Source organism: Spinacia oleracea, chromosome 6 (assembly GCF_020520425.1).
Source record: "Spinacia oleracea cultivar Varoflay chromosome 6, BTI_SOV_V1, whole genome shotgun sequence".
Taxonomy (NCBI): Eukaryota; Viridiplantae; Streptophyta; class Magnoliopsida; order Caryophyllales; family Amaranthaceae; genus Spinacia; species Spinacia oleracea.
Window position 1 is genome coordinate 3,953,203 of NC_079492.1, and position 15,750 is coordinate 3,968,952.

At 38.7% G+C, this 15,750-nt stretch overlaps 1 protein-coding gene across 1 annotated transcript; it reads right to left on the reverse strand.

Annotated features, from left to right (window-relative positions):
- Positions 1–2,858: 2,858 nt before the first annotated feature.
- On the reverse strand, positions 2,859–10,004 carry LOC130462876 (NAC domain-containing protein 45-like). Its single transcript, XM_056831843.1, has 3 exons — positions 9,528–10,004; positions 8,108–8,263; positions 2,859–3,431 (listed from the first exon to the last, which is right to left on the reverse strand). Exons 1-3 carry the CDS (start codon positions 10,002–10,004, stop codon positions 2,859–2,861), a joined length of 1,206 nt encoding a protein of 401 aa, XP_056687821.1.
- Between the last annotated feature and the right edge of the window lie 5,746 nt (positions 10,005–15,750).

The following is a 15,750-nucleotide window of genomic DNA, read 5'->3' on the forward strand; positions in this document are numbered from 1 at the left end:
GTATGGACTTATCTTTATTTTAAATTAAGAAAGCTACATAGAATCCCTTTAAAAACAAAAACAAAATAGTACAGAGATAAAGCTTGCATATAAAATCTTATTAGAACTACATACAAAACTTGTTTATAAACTTAGCTCGATTCCTTCAAACGGATAAATCGAGTATAATTTGGATAACTTTTGAGCTCGATCATTTTAAAAATTGATTAGATTAAATAAGTCTCGATATAGTAGATAGATCGAGTTCGAGACATAGAATAATACTTACACTTGACTCGGTTCACAATTCGACTAATCCTAATATTATTTATACTTGACTTGACTCCTTAACCCGAGATCAAGGAAGGGTCATGAAGTTAAGGCAATTGTTAATTTTTATTAGTGATGCGGTAAGTACGGTAACTAAAAGTGATATACACTCATCTATTTATAGATTTATGCTTATCCATTTCAGATACAGTGTTATCAATTGCCTGTTAGTTCAGTGGTGATTGGGGCTGAACTTGGCAGGGAGAACTCGTATTCGATCCCCCCAACAACAATTGGGAGAGGACTGAAACCTATACACCTAGAACTCGTTCCGAATCCGGATTAACCCTAAGGGTGAACCGGGTGCTAACACCAATATTTTTTACAGATACAACGTTGGCGATTAGAGTAACTCTAATGTTGAGCTACAAGGTATCGTGGTTAAAATGCCACATCAAACTTTGAGCTACAATTGATTTAAACTACATTTTTTCACATTGGTAGGCTACAATACTTTGTAGCTCCTTATACTATTTAATTTAAACAATTTATTTATTTGAGCTACATTTTCTTTTAGCTACATGTCCAAAATAGCTACAAGGTTTTAACAGCTGTTTATGTTATTGTTGTACCAATGGTGGGCTACCTGCTCACATATTCTTTTTGTTTGTGAGCAAGTCAATTTTTAAACCATTGAAGTTGCTCTTAAGGGTGCAATATATTCATCTGATTTTCATTTATTTTTTCCAGAATTCTTATCTTAACTCATTAAACTTATATTAGTTACAAATAATACTTGGATAACCCTTGTCTTATACAAACTTATTTTATCTGAACTTATTTTATTCCTAAAAATAAATCAAAATACGTTGAATGAAATAAAACCTAAGACTAAAGACGTGTACACAATAAATCACATAATCAAATATCCTCTACTCCATTTGTAATTTAATTATATAGTCATTGCAATTAACTCATTAATATTGGGAAAAAAAAAGTGTCGGTGAGTTGTGAGTATGGTTGAATGGTTGTCAGATGAAATGGCCCCAAAAGTTAAGGGACTGTTACATCTCACAAAGAACAAGACAAATAATGGACCATTAAAGTCGATGAAATTGTGGTACTCCACCATTTTTTTAATTCTGAATTGTGGGAAAATATCAAGTATAAGATTCCTGTTTCTTAGATTCCAATTATTCATTCTAATTTAATACTATTACGTAATCAACTAATCATCTTGTAGGGAACAATGGAGTTAATGATGTTCAGCTACACAAGAACTTAAATGGAGTACTCCATTAGTATAATAAGGAGTCTCTCTACATTAATTAGAAGCAATAATATCTATTTTACACCCGAGTGTATCTAATATTGCGTTCATTCAATAATGTCGAAGGAAAATGAGGGAAAAACACCGCTCGGTGTGTCTTGTTCTAGGTGCATTCGACTGTGAGATAAAGTTTACACTTTTTTTTATAAGGAGTACGTCTCTGCATTAAGAAAGGGAACACATCTATCTTACACTCTCGGGTGTATTTAGTGTTACGTGTATTTAATATGTTGATGTAAAATGAGAGGAAAAAACTAGTTTTTCATATACCTTGTTTTAGGTGTACCTGAATGTAAGATAAATTTTACAAATTTGATTACACTTAAAGAAAGTACGGAGTATTATCTTTGTTTTCTTTCAAAAACAAGAGTTTGGACTTTTGAATATGATGGCTTCTAGACTAAAGTGTCTTTGAATAAAGTAGTCTCATACTCATTAAAAGTAACAAGCCATTAATATTTTAAAATTTAAAATATATTTTGAGTATAAGAATACAATTACACTTTATGATCAAATAGTTATGCTCCATTAGTAATGTTTAATTGTAAAAAAAGATTACCGTTTAAGTAGTTATATATAGTTTTGGGTCGATAGTTCTAATTTTGGGTTAATAATTACGGAGTACAATTTTCGTTGTAAAAAATAATAATTATACCTTTTGTGTTAATAGTTATGGTTTATTAGTAATTACAATTTTATTTATTTCTTTATTATAAATGGAGAACGGGAAGATTCGAATCATTAGGTCAAGACTTCTTTGATTCGACTTTATAAGTATAAGATGGTCTTACACCAAACTTACTCGTCGACTCGTTATTTTCGAAGATTACAAGAATAACAACTCAATTTGTCACCCCAAGCAGATGGGCCTTGGCTAGACAAGGGCCCATCCGTGCTTGGCTGAACTCTGTATTGGGGCAAACAGCCATCAGCCCAAGTTAGCAAGCCCATTTTCGCCACCACCAGTTACTGTTCTAGTTTACAACTGCTTGATATAGTTTGGTACATTCACACATGTATTTCTTTAGTTTTCAGCAAAACATAATACAATATTCAAGCATTAGTCCACGATCCGTATTAAAGAGAATCATCGATATTTATATATTGCTTTGATAAAATGTAAAGAGTACAACCTAAGCTAGGGTTATTGAGGCTAGGGCGAACCTTCTAGGAAGGACCTCCCGAGGCACCCAAAAACCGAGAATCAAACAAATAAAAAGAGTCATTAAACTAAGTGACAATTCAGCCTAAATCCGTGTTAAAACTAGCTTACTAGTACTCAACCTAGTAAAAACTTTTCTATATAAGAAACATAATCTTCGTTGTTGTTGTTGTTGTTGTTGTTGTTGTTGAAACCTGCAACATCCATTGTTGGAAAGTCTGATGATGTCTCGATAAACTGTTGAACATTCACGTAGGAACTCCACTTGTTTTCCTCTGACAATAAGTCTCTTTCGAAATTAGCATCATCAGTAGTGGTAGTAGTAATAGCAGTCGTGTAATCAACATTCTTGTTGTTGAAATCCCAATCATCGATTTCTGACGAAAAATCGTCGAAATTAATCATGTTGAGTGTTTCATCAATATCTTTACCAGCATAATTAGCTTCCATAATCTCCTTATCATCTCCATTGACAATGCTAATCTTCATTGTTTCCTCTTCATAAGATGGCCTAATTGTTTCGTGTTGGGCCTCAACGACGTCGTTGTTAATGCAAATCTTCTTGCTTCCCTCTAACATCATGCAATCTCCTTTTCTTTTCTTGTTCAAGATTGTGTTCGAATATCTCACACCATTCTCTTCTTTTTTCTCCACTTTCTTGTAAATATAGCATAATGCAATTATACTTTCCTGTTATTACAAATCAATTTAAATCCATTAATTAGTATCTCAACTCGTATAATTTTATATTTTTGGCATTAAAAAGAAACTTTAAAAAAACGGTCATATATGCCAATCATGAAACATAAACTAGGCTTAATATTTGATGATAATTTTCTAACATGCGGATTATGGTGAACAATGAACATGTCAAATATTGTGTAATCTCGTATCATTCTCATTAATAACACACGTATATATAGTACAACTCAGTTACCTAAACCCTAGGTACACATTAGGTAACTTACCATAGTTAGGACTCTACAGAATATTCACAGAATAATATCTAATATCTTAACATATCTTAACATCCCCCCTCAAGGTGGAGCATGTAGATCTCGAATGCCCATCTTGTTCAAAAAAAACTCAAATTGCGCCTTCCCCAACGCTTTGGTGAAGATATCTGCTAACTGAACCTTCGTCGACACGTACGACGGACTGATGATCCCTTCCTTGATTGCATCTCGAATGAAATGACAATCTGACTCGATGTGTTTTGTCCTTTCATGGAACACCGGATTCTGTGCAATATGCAACGCAGACTGACTGTCGCAATACATCCTCATGCCTTGGTCGTGTGTCACCCCCAAGTCGCGTAGTAGTTGTTTCAACCACTTCAACTCACACGTCAGAGCTGCCATCGATCGATATTCTGCCTCAGCAGACGACCGAGAAACAGTATGCTGTTTCTTGGTCTTCCAAGAAACTGGCGACATACCAAGTGACACAAACCATCCAGTCACCGACCGACGCGTCATTGGACACCCTGCCCAATCCGAGTCGCACCACCCCTCCAACTGCAACGCACTGTCCGACCGAAGTAGTATACCTTGACCCGGACACTTCTTCAAATATCTCACTACTCGCAAAGCTGCTTCCCAATGTGCCTCCTTTGGTGCTTGCATAAATTGAGATAGGACATGTACAGAGTAGGCAACGTCTGGTCGCGTGACAGCCAAATAAACCAGACGTCCGATCAGACGCCTATACTGCTCACCGTCCGACAGGTCTGGCCCGTCTGCCAATGCCAACCTATGATTCTGTTCCATGGGAAAGTCCACAGGCTTTGCTCCCAACAATCCGGCCTCTGAGATGATGTCGAGGGCATATTTTCTCTGACATACATAGAACCCTTGACTACTTCGTGCCACCTCTAACCCAAGGAAGTACTTCAGAGCCCCGAGGTCTTTCATTTTAAAACACTCCTTCAAGTATGCCTTAAAACTCTCAAGCGCAAACTTGTTATTGCCTGCGATAATCATGTCGTCCACATAAATGAGCACACTCAGCTGCAACGTACCTTTAGACAGAGTAAAGAGCGAATAATCGGACAGCGACTGTCGAAATCCATAGTGCGTCAATGCCGTCGACAACTTCTGGAACCAACATCTAGGTGCTTGTTTCAACCCATACAACGACTTTCTCATTCGACACACTTTGTCAAAGTGATTCTTCTGGAATCCAGGAGGAATCTTCATATAGATCTCTTCCTCCAAGTCACCGTGCAAGAACGCATTGTGGACGTCCATCTGATGCACGTCCCACTGTTTGACAGCTGCGACAGCTAGGAAAGTTCGAACTGTCGCCATCTTCGCGACGGGAGCAAATGTCTCATTATAATCCAACCCTTCCTCCTGATGATTCCCTAAACATACCAATCGAGCCTTCAGTCTCAACAAATTCCCATCCTCATCACGCTTCTCAGTATACACCCATTTACTCCCCAGTGCTTTCTTCCCTTCCGGTAAATTTTCCAACGTCCATGTCCCCTGTTCCTCCAACGCGTCGATTTCAGCAGCCATTGCCTGACGCCACCCCTCATGCTGCATCGCTTGTTTAAAACTCTTAGGAACTTGCCCTTCTTGCAATGCTGCTATATAATGCCTGTGCTTTGACGAAAAACGCTCATAATTAACAAAATATGTGATAGGATAAGGAGTACCTGAGAGTGATGACGCCGTAGGTGTTTTGTCGGAAGTACTATATTTTTCCCGTATTGTATGTATCACACAGTCTTTCAGCTTTGTCGACGGAAACTTCGCACGCTTCCCCCTTCCTAACTCCGTATCCTCCACACACTGCCTTGTCTCACTCTCGTCACTACCCGTCGTCTCCTCTACACCTGTCTGTGAGGAGACGACGTCTGAATCCACTCGACTAGGTGTTTCATGTTGTTGTTCCTCCCTCACAGGCGACGACACTCCCCTGTCGTCGCCACTGGTCAATGACACCCCCTCATCAGCTCCCGGATGCGACAACACTCCCTCAGTATCACCTGTAGGCGGCGACACCCCAGCAGTATCACCTGCAGGCGACGACACGGTCTCAGGACCCGTAGTCCCACTCTCATCCAAACTCCAATGGTCAATCCCCCCATGACCATCATGCACCAGTGGCAACACATCCGATTCATCTACAAAAGGAAACGTCCCTTCATGAAACTTGACATCCCGTGAGACGAAGAACTCATGTGTCTCTAGATCATAAAGTTGCCATCCCTTCCTGCCAAACGGATAACCCAAAAACACACATCGGCGACTCCGAGACTCAAACTTATCCCCTTTACACCGGAGATTATATGCATAACACAGACACCCAAACACGCGGATAGGCACATACGATGGTGGTTTACCAAACAACATCTCATAAGGTGTTTTATTGTCAAGGATCGGGGTAGGTGTACGGTTTATCAAGTAACAGGCGGCCAAAATACATTCCCCCCAAAATGTTATTGGAAGATTTCCTTGAAAACGTAACGCCCTCCCAACATTCAAAATATGTTGGTGTTTTCTCTCGGCTCTCCCATTTTGTTGAGGCGTCCCAACACACGACGACTCAAACAGAATCCCATGTTGACGAAAATAATTTTGTAAGCAATTGAATTCAGTACCATTATCACTGCGTACTACTCGAAGGGATCTATTAAACTGACACTTAATCATGGCAACAAAATTAAGAAATGTCGATGCAACTTCCATTTTATTACTCAGTAAATAAATCCACACACCTCTAGAATAATCGTCAACAATGGTAAAAAAATACTTTGCCCCACAAGACGAGGGAGTCTTGTAGGGTCCCCATAAATCAAGATGAACCAATTCAAATGTGCGACTAGCACGACTAACACTAACTGGAAAACTCTCCCTACATTGTCTCGCCCGCGGACATACATCACAAATTGTTTTATTCTTCCCAATCTTATGACTCACATGAGGAAGTAACTGCAACACTTTTTCCGACGGATGCCCCATCCGTTGATGCCACAAGTCGACCACACACTCCACTGCTAGCACACGAACCTTTGGAGCCCCACGGAAAAAATATAGTCCTTCCTGTCGATCACCTACGCCAATCACCATCCTCGTCGAGCGGTCCTGAAGAACACACATTTTGTTAGTAAATTGAGCAGCACAATGTAATTCGTCACTTAATTGAGTTACAGAAATTAAATTGCAGTTCAATTTAGGCACAAATAGAACATTATCGAGCACGAAACCATCCTCCAAGACCACCGAACCATATTGGTTTGAATTTGCAGGTTGACCGTCCGGCAACACAACCTGTTGATTTCTTGATGTCTTGATATTTCTCAGGATTGAAATATCACCCGTCACATGACGTGATGCCCCACTGTCAACAATCCATCGTAAATCAAGATTACCTTGCAACTTGTTTGAAGGTCGTGACAAGATGTCAACTATTTGCTGGACTTGCTCCTTCGTCACCCCAACAAGCTCATGATTGGTTGTCGTCACTGCACCCTGCGATCCGTCTCCACTCGTCACAGTGGTTGTCGCCCCTCCTGTGGCATTGCTCACGACATTGGCACGAGCGACACCACTGGTCGACGACGCTGCCCCACGAGCTACTCTGCCTCCTCTAATCGACGTCCTGCCTCCTCGACCAGGCCCTCGTCCACCTCGTTTCTTCTCATCCCACCATTCAGGAAATCCAATCAGCTGATAACAAGTTTCTTCCTCATGACCCTCACGATTGCAATGACCACAAAATCTGCCACTGACATCTCCCGACCTCGACCGAGCCTTAGTCTCGACCTTGAACGCCATGACACTCTCCGGACCTCTCGCAGCCTTGGCGCGCATGGTCTCGGTATTCATAACCGTCTGGTACGCCTCGTCGAGTCCTGGCAACGGCGATCGTGCTAACAGTTGTGCACGAATGGCTTCATAGTGATCATCCAGGCCAATTAGGAAATAGTGCAGACGATCTTCATCGTGAATGTCCCCCACCTGCTTCGCTATATTACACGTACAACCCGCACATACACACCTGGGAACTCGTGCATACTGTACGTACTCCTTCCATACCTTCGACAAGCGGCCATAGTACTCCATGACGCCCTCAGACGTGCCCTGCTTGCAACCACTCAGAGCCATCTTAATATGGCAGACCCTGGTGCCCGACACGACGCAGTACCGCGTCCTCAAATGACTCCACAACTCGTGAGCAATATCAAAGTCCTCCAGATTCGAACGCAAACTCTCGTCAATGGTGTTTGTGATCCAAGACACCACCATCGAATTGACCGCAATCCAATGTTTCATCTTCGTCTCGTCCGTAATGGGCTCCTTCACAGACCCATCAAGAAAACCAAATTTGAATTTTGAAATCATCGAGCGACGAACCGCTTTGGCCCACTCATCGTAGTTCGACGCTCCTCGAAGTTTTACAGGGGTGATGACAATACCGGGGCCGTCACCTGACCCAAGATAGTAGTCCAGATCGACGGCGGCGGCGATTGTCTTTTGTGGTGGCTCCTCGTCATTACCCATTGTTATGCCCTAGGAATTTGTAACTCCTCAGAACGCAGTACTCAACAAGCGAAGGAATTCGCTGTTCTCAAACTCTCTCAAACTCGTGCGGAAAAAAAATCTAGGGTTTTTAACCTAGGCTCTTGATACCATGTCAAATATTGTGTAATCTCGTATCATTCTCATTAATAACACACGTATATATAGTACAACTCAGTTACCTAAACCCTAGGTACACATTAGGTAACTTACCATAGTTAGGACTCTACAGAATATTCACAGAATAATATCTAATATCTTAACATATCTTAACAGAACATCATACACCTTAATAACACTAGTACATAACTAAAAGAATATTGGCTAAACACAAACATCAACAAAACCAATTAAAAAAAGAATATTGGCTAAACACAAACATCAACAAAACCAATTAACCAAACGTCTACACCAAACGATCGAACAACATAAACATAAATAATGATAATCAATATATATAATCATCTAACCAACAAAAATATACTCCGTATAATTCAAGAAAGCTAAAGAAATACATATGTAGTAATCATAATCAAAATACTAATATAACCAACAAAACAAAAATATATAATTCGAGAAAGCTAATTAAAGAAATACATATGTAGTAATCATAATCAAAATTATAATCTAACAAACAAATAAAAAATATATAATTCAAGAAATATAAGTATAATTCAAGAAAACTAAAGAATACACATGTAGTAATAATCTACGTACTGTAGTTCTAAAATTAACAACCAACAAAACAAAAATCTCTATTATATAAAGGAACAGCTGAGGTTAATTTGGTAATAACACTTTTCGTGTCCCCAATCAAAATTACCAAAATACCCTTCCTTCGTTGATTATCGTGCTGAGCGACTAAACTAAACTACCCTAACCCTTCCTCCCTCCCGTTTTCTATCTCCTTCCTCTGTGTTTTTCCTTCGATCCTCTTCATCTTCTTCGATCTTCTCCCTCTAATCCTCTTCCACCAAATCCCATCCTCCATTCTAAACCCTAAATATTTCGTCTCTCTTTCACCGCACACACACAGTCTCTCTCCTCCCGTATAATGCAAGAAAGATAAAGAAATACATATCGATATACTCCGTATGTAGTAATAATTTATGTAATTCTCGAATTAAACAACCAGCAAAACAAAAATATAAGTATAATTAATTCAAGAAAGCTAAAAATTACAAATGTCTACGTAGTATTAATTAAAGAACGAGTAACAATAAAAACAAGTACGGAGATCTCGAATTGAACTTACATTATTGATATTTTTGCAGTTTTGGGATAGGGCTACGTCCTTGATATAATCTTTATCCGCCAAATATTCATGCATGATCCAAGAAACCCTAGAATCTTTGCATGGATTATTTTGAAATTTGAATTGTCTGCTTGAACCAACTCTTCTCTTCTTCCCTTCAATCTCCACTAAGCAATCAATCGTTTGACTGTGACTCGTCCATTTTCCTTTTCTGGCTATTTCTCTTTTTATATTCTTACCGGATCCTTTACACTTAGTGAAAAAGTAGAATTCTGTCTGTTCTGAGCCTTCGAATATCTCTTCAGGAGTCTTATTTTCATAAAGATTGATGTCTGACACAAAATCTTGGTAGGTAAGTAATGATTCGAGACCGAAAAGTAACCTTTGAGGAAGAAAATAAGTGAATATTTCTGGAGGTGTGGGTTGAAAAACGAAGCCGGGTAACGGTGATAATGGTGATGGAAGAGAGGTCGTCATGTTTATGGAATTTGGTTGAGTCATGGTAAAGATGAAGGAATTAAATTTCGATCGATCTTGATGAGATGAGACAATGTAGTATAGTACGGACTACTACAATTTCTCACTAATTTGATTTTGTTGTTCTAATTAATTAAGTAATTAACCTAATTAGGGTACGTATATTTATACAAGAGTAATGCCTTTATAATCAAGAAATTAAATATAATGTTATCAGATTATATCTCTTAGTGTTTGTTACCATGTAGAAGTGTTAATTATGGTATGTTTTAAGATAACAAAAGTTGTAATAGAACATTCTAGATGTATTTACAGTTTGACTTAGATCCCAAAACACAATTTTAACCACTAGTATATATCTAAAAGATGTAAAAGGTTAATTTAAACTAAATTTAATTTCTACTGAGATGTAATTAATAATTAAGATGGATTACGCATTAATTAATTTGTTACGGAGTAATATGTAATACGTAATACACACCGAGTAATATGTATTACTCCCGTAGTATTACTGTACTAGATTTTAGCCCGTGCGATGCACGGATTCTATTAAATTGTTAAGTTAAAATAAAACTCCTATATACTAACTACTATATTTTATATATTATATTAGATTAGATTAGTTTTGGATTTTGGATTGAATTTCAATTTAGATTTATTTTTTAATTATTAGAGTGTTTGATTTTGGATAAAATTGTATATGCGTAATATAATAATTAATTAATAAAAATTATACATGACACCTAATTATTTATCTACATGACACTCGATTTTTTTAATTCAAAAATATTCAAAATCTTATTTTTCATATGTCGAAACCATTTTTCTACAGGGCACTCTAATATTGGATTATTGTTTGATTTTGGATTGAATTTTCTTAGATTAGTGTTTGATTTTGGATGAATTTTATTTTAGATTTTTATTTTCTAATTATTAGAGTGTTTGATTTTGGTTGGAATTGTATATATTAGTAATTAATTAATTAATTCATATATTTATGTGAGACTTAATAAATTATCTACGTGTCACTCGATTTTTTAATTTTAAAAATAAATTAGAAATCTTCTTTTTTATTGTCCTTTATGAGATATTTTTCCATCAAAATAAAATATGATCTCGCGAGATTTATTTTTGGTTAATTCTATCAGCATCTTTCCTAAAATCTTCATGTGGTGAATTTGTTTCAAAAGTAACATAAACTTATATGAACTCTTGGTAGCAATTTCGTTCAACAAATGTCTATCCTTATCGTTTTTATAATCATCTCTACTTTATAATCTATATGGAGTGATCTGTACAATGCATCGTAAATATATAAAATTTGTTAGCTAAAATCTTTAAACGTGAAATTTGTAAACGTGATTTAAATTTGTTTAAATTTGTTAATTATTTACGTGGAACCCGATTTTTTTAATTCAAAAATAAATTAGAAATTTTATATTTCATTGGCCGGAATCAATAGTAATTATTTACGTGGCATCCGATTTTTTTAATTCAAAAATAAATTAGAAATCTTATTTTTCATTGGCCGAAACTATTAGTAATCCTAGATGGCGCTCTAATATTTCAGCAAATATGCCTCCTTTATATATGTATATTAGATTCGAGCCGTATTGGATAATATTGGTCTCATATATTGGCAGGATTTGTTAGTTTGTATGCCATGCTTTCCAAAATTAAAACATCTTCGAGGGTACATGGATGAGCTCGAGTTGCTAGTAGAGCTGTTAAAAATTGATCCGACTCGAAAACCAGACCTGAAATGACCGAATCCGTTACCAATCATGATCCGACATGATCCGACCGATCTTGACCTGCACCCGAGTGATAAAGTGACCCGACCTAATTATAACCCGAGATCCGAAAAGACCCGATCCGGACCCGACTCGGTGAGCTGTTTTGTACAGCTCTAATTGCTAGCTTACATTTTGAGTAATGCTAATGTTTTGAAAGTGCATGCTTGACAGTTGACTTGACATCCATCTTCGTATTGAGGGTGAAACTAAAGAAGCTCAGGTATTCAAAGAACGTAAATTCCAAGGAGATCCTCAACTTGTGAGATTATGTTCAAAGGTCACTATGTGAGATCATCATGAAAATATAAAATGACTATATTACATACTCTCTCTGTCCCTTAATGCTCGCACCGTTTTGACTTTTTGCACTATTCACATAATATAATTTGACCCTATTTTAATTTTAGTATATGAAAACAAATGTTGGTATATAATATATTGTTGGCTTCATCTTAATATATATTTTCAAAATATTAATATTTTTATAAGTTTTTATAATATGTTGTTAAAGATATTGATGGTCAAAGATGTGCATTGGCAAGTGTGTCCAGTCGAAACGGTGCGAGTATTAAGGGACGGAGGGAGTATATTGCTTATTGACAAATAATATTTAATCTCGTGCCTTCTCATTAATTCACATTGAATATATATTACACGGGGAAGGGTAATTAGGTCACTCCGTATATATTACAATATATATATTAATATAACAAACTCCGTATATCTATCGTAACATCCCCCTCAAGGTGGAGCATGACGATCTCGAATACCCATCTTGTTTAAAAAAAAACTCAAATTGCGCCTTCCCCAATGCTTTAGTGAAAATATCTGCTAACTGAACCTTCGTTGACACATACGAAGGACAGATAATCCCCTCCTTGATCGCATCCCTAATAAAATGACAATCTGACTCAATATGTTTTGTCCGCTCATGAAACACCGGGTTCTGTGCAATGTGCAATGCAGACTGACTATCACAAAACATACTCATACCTTACTTGTGCGATACTCCTAAATCTCGCAGTAGTTGCTTCAACCATTTCAATTCATAAGTCAAAGTAGCCATGGAACGGTATTCCGCCTCTGCAGACGAACGAGAAACGGTATGTTGTTTCTTGGTCTTCCACGACACCGGAGACAGACCAAGTAACACAAACCAACCAGTCAACAGACAACTCGCCCAATCCGAGTCACATCATCCCTCCAACTGTAAGGCACTGTCAGAACGAAGTAGAATACCTTGATCCGGACACTTTTTCAAGTACCGCACCACACGTAGAGCCGCTTCCCAATGCTCCTCTTTTGGTGCCTGCATGAACTGTGACAAAATATGTACAGAATATGCCAAATCCGGTCGAGTAACAGCCAAATAAATCAAACGCCCAATCAAGCGTCTATACTTCTCACCATCTGCCAAGTCTGCTCCGTCTGCTAGCCCTAGTTTATGATTTTGCTCCATCGGAAAGTCCGCAGGTTTTGCACCTAACAATCCAGTCTCCGAAATAATATCCAGAGCATATTTCCTCTGACAAATATAAAATCCATGACTACTACGGGCTACCTCCAAGCCTAGAAAATATTTCAAAGCCCCCAGATCTTTCATTTTAAAACACTCACTTAAGTATGCTTTAAAACTCTCAAGCGCAAATTTATTATTTCCTACGATAATCATATCGTCAACATAAATAAGCACACTCAGCTGCAACTTACCCCTGGAAAGAGTAAACAATGAATAATCAGACAAAGATTGTTGAAATCCATAATGTTTCAGTGCCGTAGACAACTTCTCAAACAAACACCGAGGAGCCTGTTTCAACCCATACAACGATTTTCTCATCCGGCACACTTTCTCGGAGTTATTCTTCTGAAATCCAGGAGGAATCTTCATATAAATATCTTCCTCTAAATCTCCGTGCAAAAACGCGTTATGTACATCCGTCTGATGCACTTCCCAATCCTTAACAGCTGCAACGGCTAAGAAAGTCCGAACTGTCGCCATTTTTGCTATTGGTGCAAATGTCTCATTATAATCCAACCCTTCCTCCTGATGATTTCCAAGACAGACTAACCTGGCTTTTAGACGAAGCAGATTCCCATCTTCATCTCTTTTCTCAGTATAGACCCATTTCCTACCAAGGGCCTTCTTTCCTGCCGACAAATTCTCTAATGTCCAAGTACCCTGTTCTTCAAGTGCCTCAATCTCAGCTGCCATTGCTTTCCTCCAACCCGCATGCTGCATAGCCTGTTTGAATGTTTTAGGTGCCTTTTTTTCCTGTAATGCTGCAATAAAATTTCTGTGTTTTGACGAAAAACGTTCATAATTAACAAAATATGTGATAGGATAAGGAGTACTTGAGGAGGATGTTGCCGTAGATGAGTTTTCAGGAGTACTATATTTTTTCCGTATTGTGTGCGTCACGAAATTCGTTAACTTTGAAGACGGAAACTTTGTACGCTTCCCCCTACCCAACTCCGTATCATCCTCCGACATCTCCGTACATCTCTCACTATCACTCATCACCATACTCCGTTGCGTGCTCGCTTCTGTCCTCGCTAGACACGGAGTATGCTCCACATTCTGCCCCAAAACACGAGCTCCTGCAGGCTGCCCAAACTCAGTAGCAGCAGCAGCTACAGGCTGCGCAGTAGCAGCAGCAGGAGATGCAGGTTCTATGTGCAGCGCCTCTGCCTGCGCCTGTCCCTGCGCCTCACTCGCCTCTCCCTGCGCCTCACTCAGCGACTCCTGCAGCGCCTCATGCCCTGCGCCCAGCGCCTCGCGCCCAGCGCCTCACCCTGCACTTCTTCCCTCAATTCTGTTGCTGCGTCCTGCTGTTGCTGCTGCTTGTGATTTGCTGCAGGCACAACATGTTAGGTTATGATACATATGACAAAACATAAATCATGCGGAAAAACCATAAAGCCAGGAAACATATTTTTTCACATAATCATTTAGCATAATTTAGATGCATACACTTTGCAGCGTGCCCTCCCTAGCTACGCCCGAACCGAACAAGAACAAGTCTTTAGGACTCCAAGTGTCGTCCCTCCGTAGATAGTCCACAACACGTCCGGATCCGCCTTAATCTTGACCAACTAGAATCGCCCTTAAGGTTACTAGGATTTTCGGCTAATGGGTTGCAAGTGTTTGGCTGATTTTTGCTTCAAAATATTACCTTTAGAATACTTCAATTGTGTCTATAAATTGTGACCCTAGGCACCTATTTATAGAGATATGGAAAAGGATTTGTAATCCTACTAGGATATGGATTTATTAATTAGAATCCTATTATAACTCTAAATAATAAATTTAATCTTTTAGGATTAGGATTTATCAATGCACGAATTCCAATAGGATTAGGATTCGTTACGAACACGAGTGTTGCACGACTACGAGCATCGCACCACCCGCGCAGGCCTTGCCGCCCACACGAGCAGTCGCTGCTCGCAGCCCATGAGCACCATCTCCGCGCGCGCCTACGGCCTTGCTGGGCCTGGCCTTGCGCTGGGCCGGGCGAGGCTGTGGCCTTCGTGTTGGGCGCTTGGCTTGCTGGGCGCGGGCCTGGCTTCGTTTTGGGCCTTCGTCTAGCAAGCCTCGTCCGATGCTAATTCGTACGATGCGCTTCCAATTAAATTCCCGATTCCGGAATTCATTTCCGATACGAACAATATTTAATATTTCCGATTCCGGAATTAATTTCCGTTTCGAACAAATATTTAATATTTCCGTCTCCGGAATTATTTTCCGATTCAGATAATATTTCCGATTCTGACAATATTTTCGTTTCCGGCAATATTTCCGATTCCGGTAATATTTCCATTTCCAATAATATTTTTCGATACGTACCATGTTTCCGTTTCCGGCAACATCTACGAGTTGGATAATATTTATATTTCCGATACGATCCATATTTCCGTTTCCGGCAATATCATCGTTTCCGGAGCATTCATTT

What these genes read in the sequence shown, in the direction of transcription:
- LOC130462876 (XM_056831843.1), bottom strand. Translation starts at nt 10,004, where the DNA reads ATGACGACCTCTCTTCCATCACCATTATCACCGTTACCCGGCTTCGTT. An exon ending in ACTGCAAAAATATCAATAAT is followed by an intron (nt 8,264 to 9,527) that starts GTAAGTTCAATT and finishes ACAAATTCCTAG; the next exon opens with GGCATAACAATGGGTAATGA. An exon ending in ACGATGAGTGGGCCAAAGCG is followed by an intron (nt 3,432 to 8,107) that starts GTTCGTCGCTCG and finishes TTGTAATAACAG; the next exon opens with GAAAGTATAATTGCATTATG.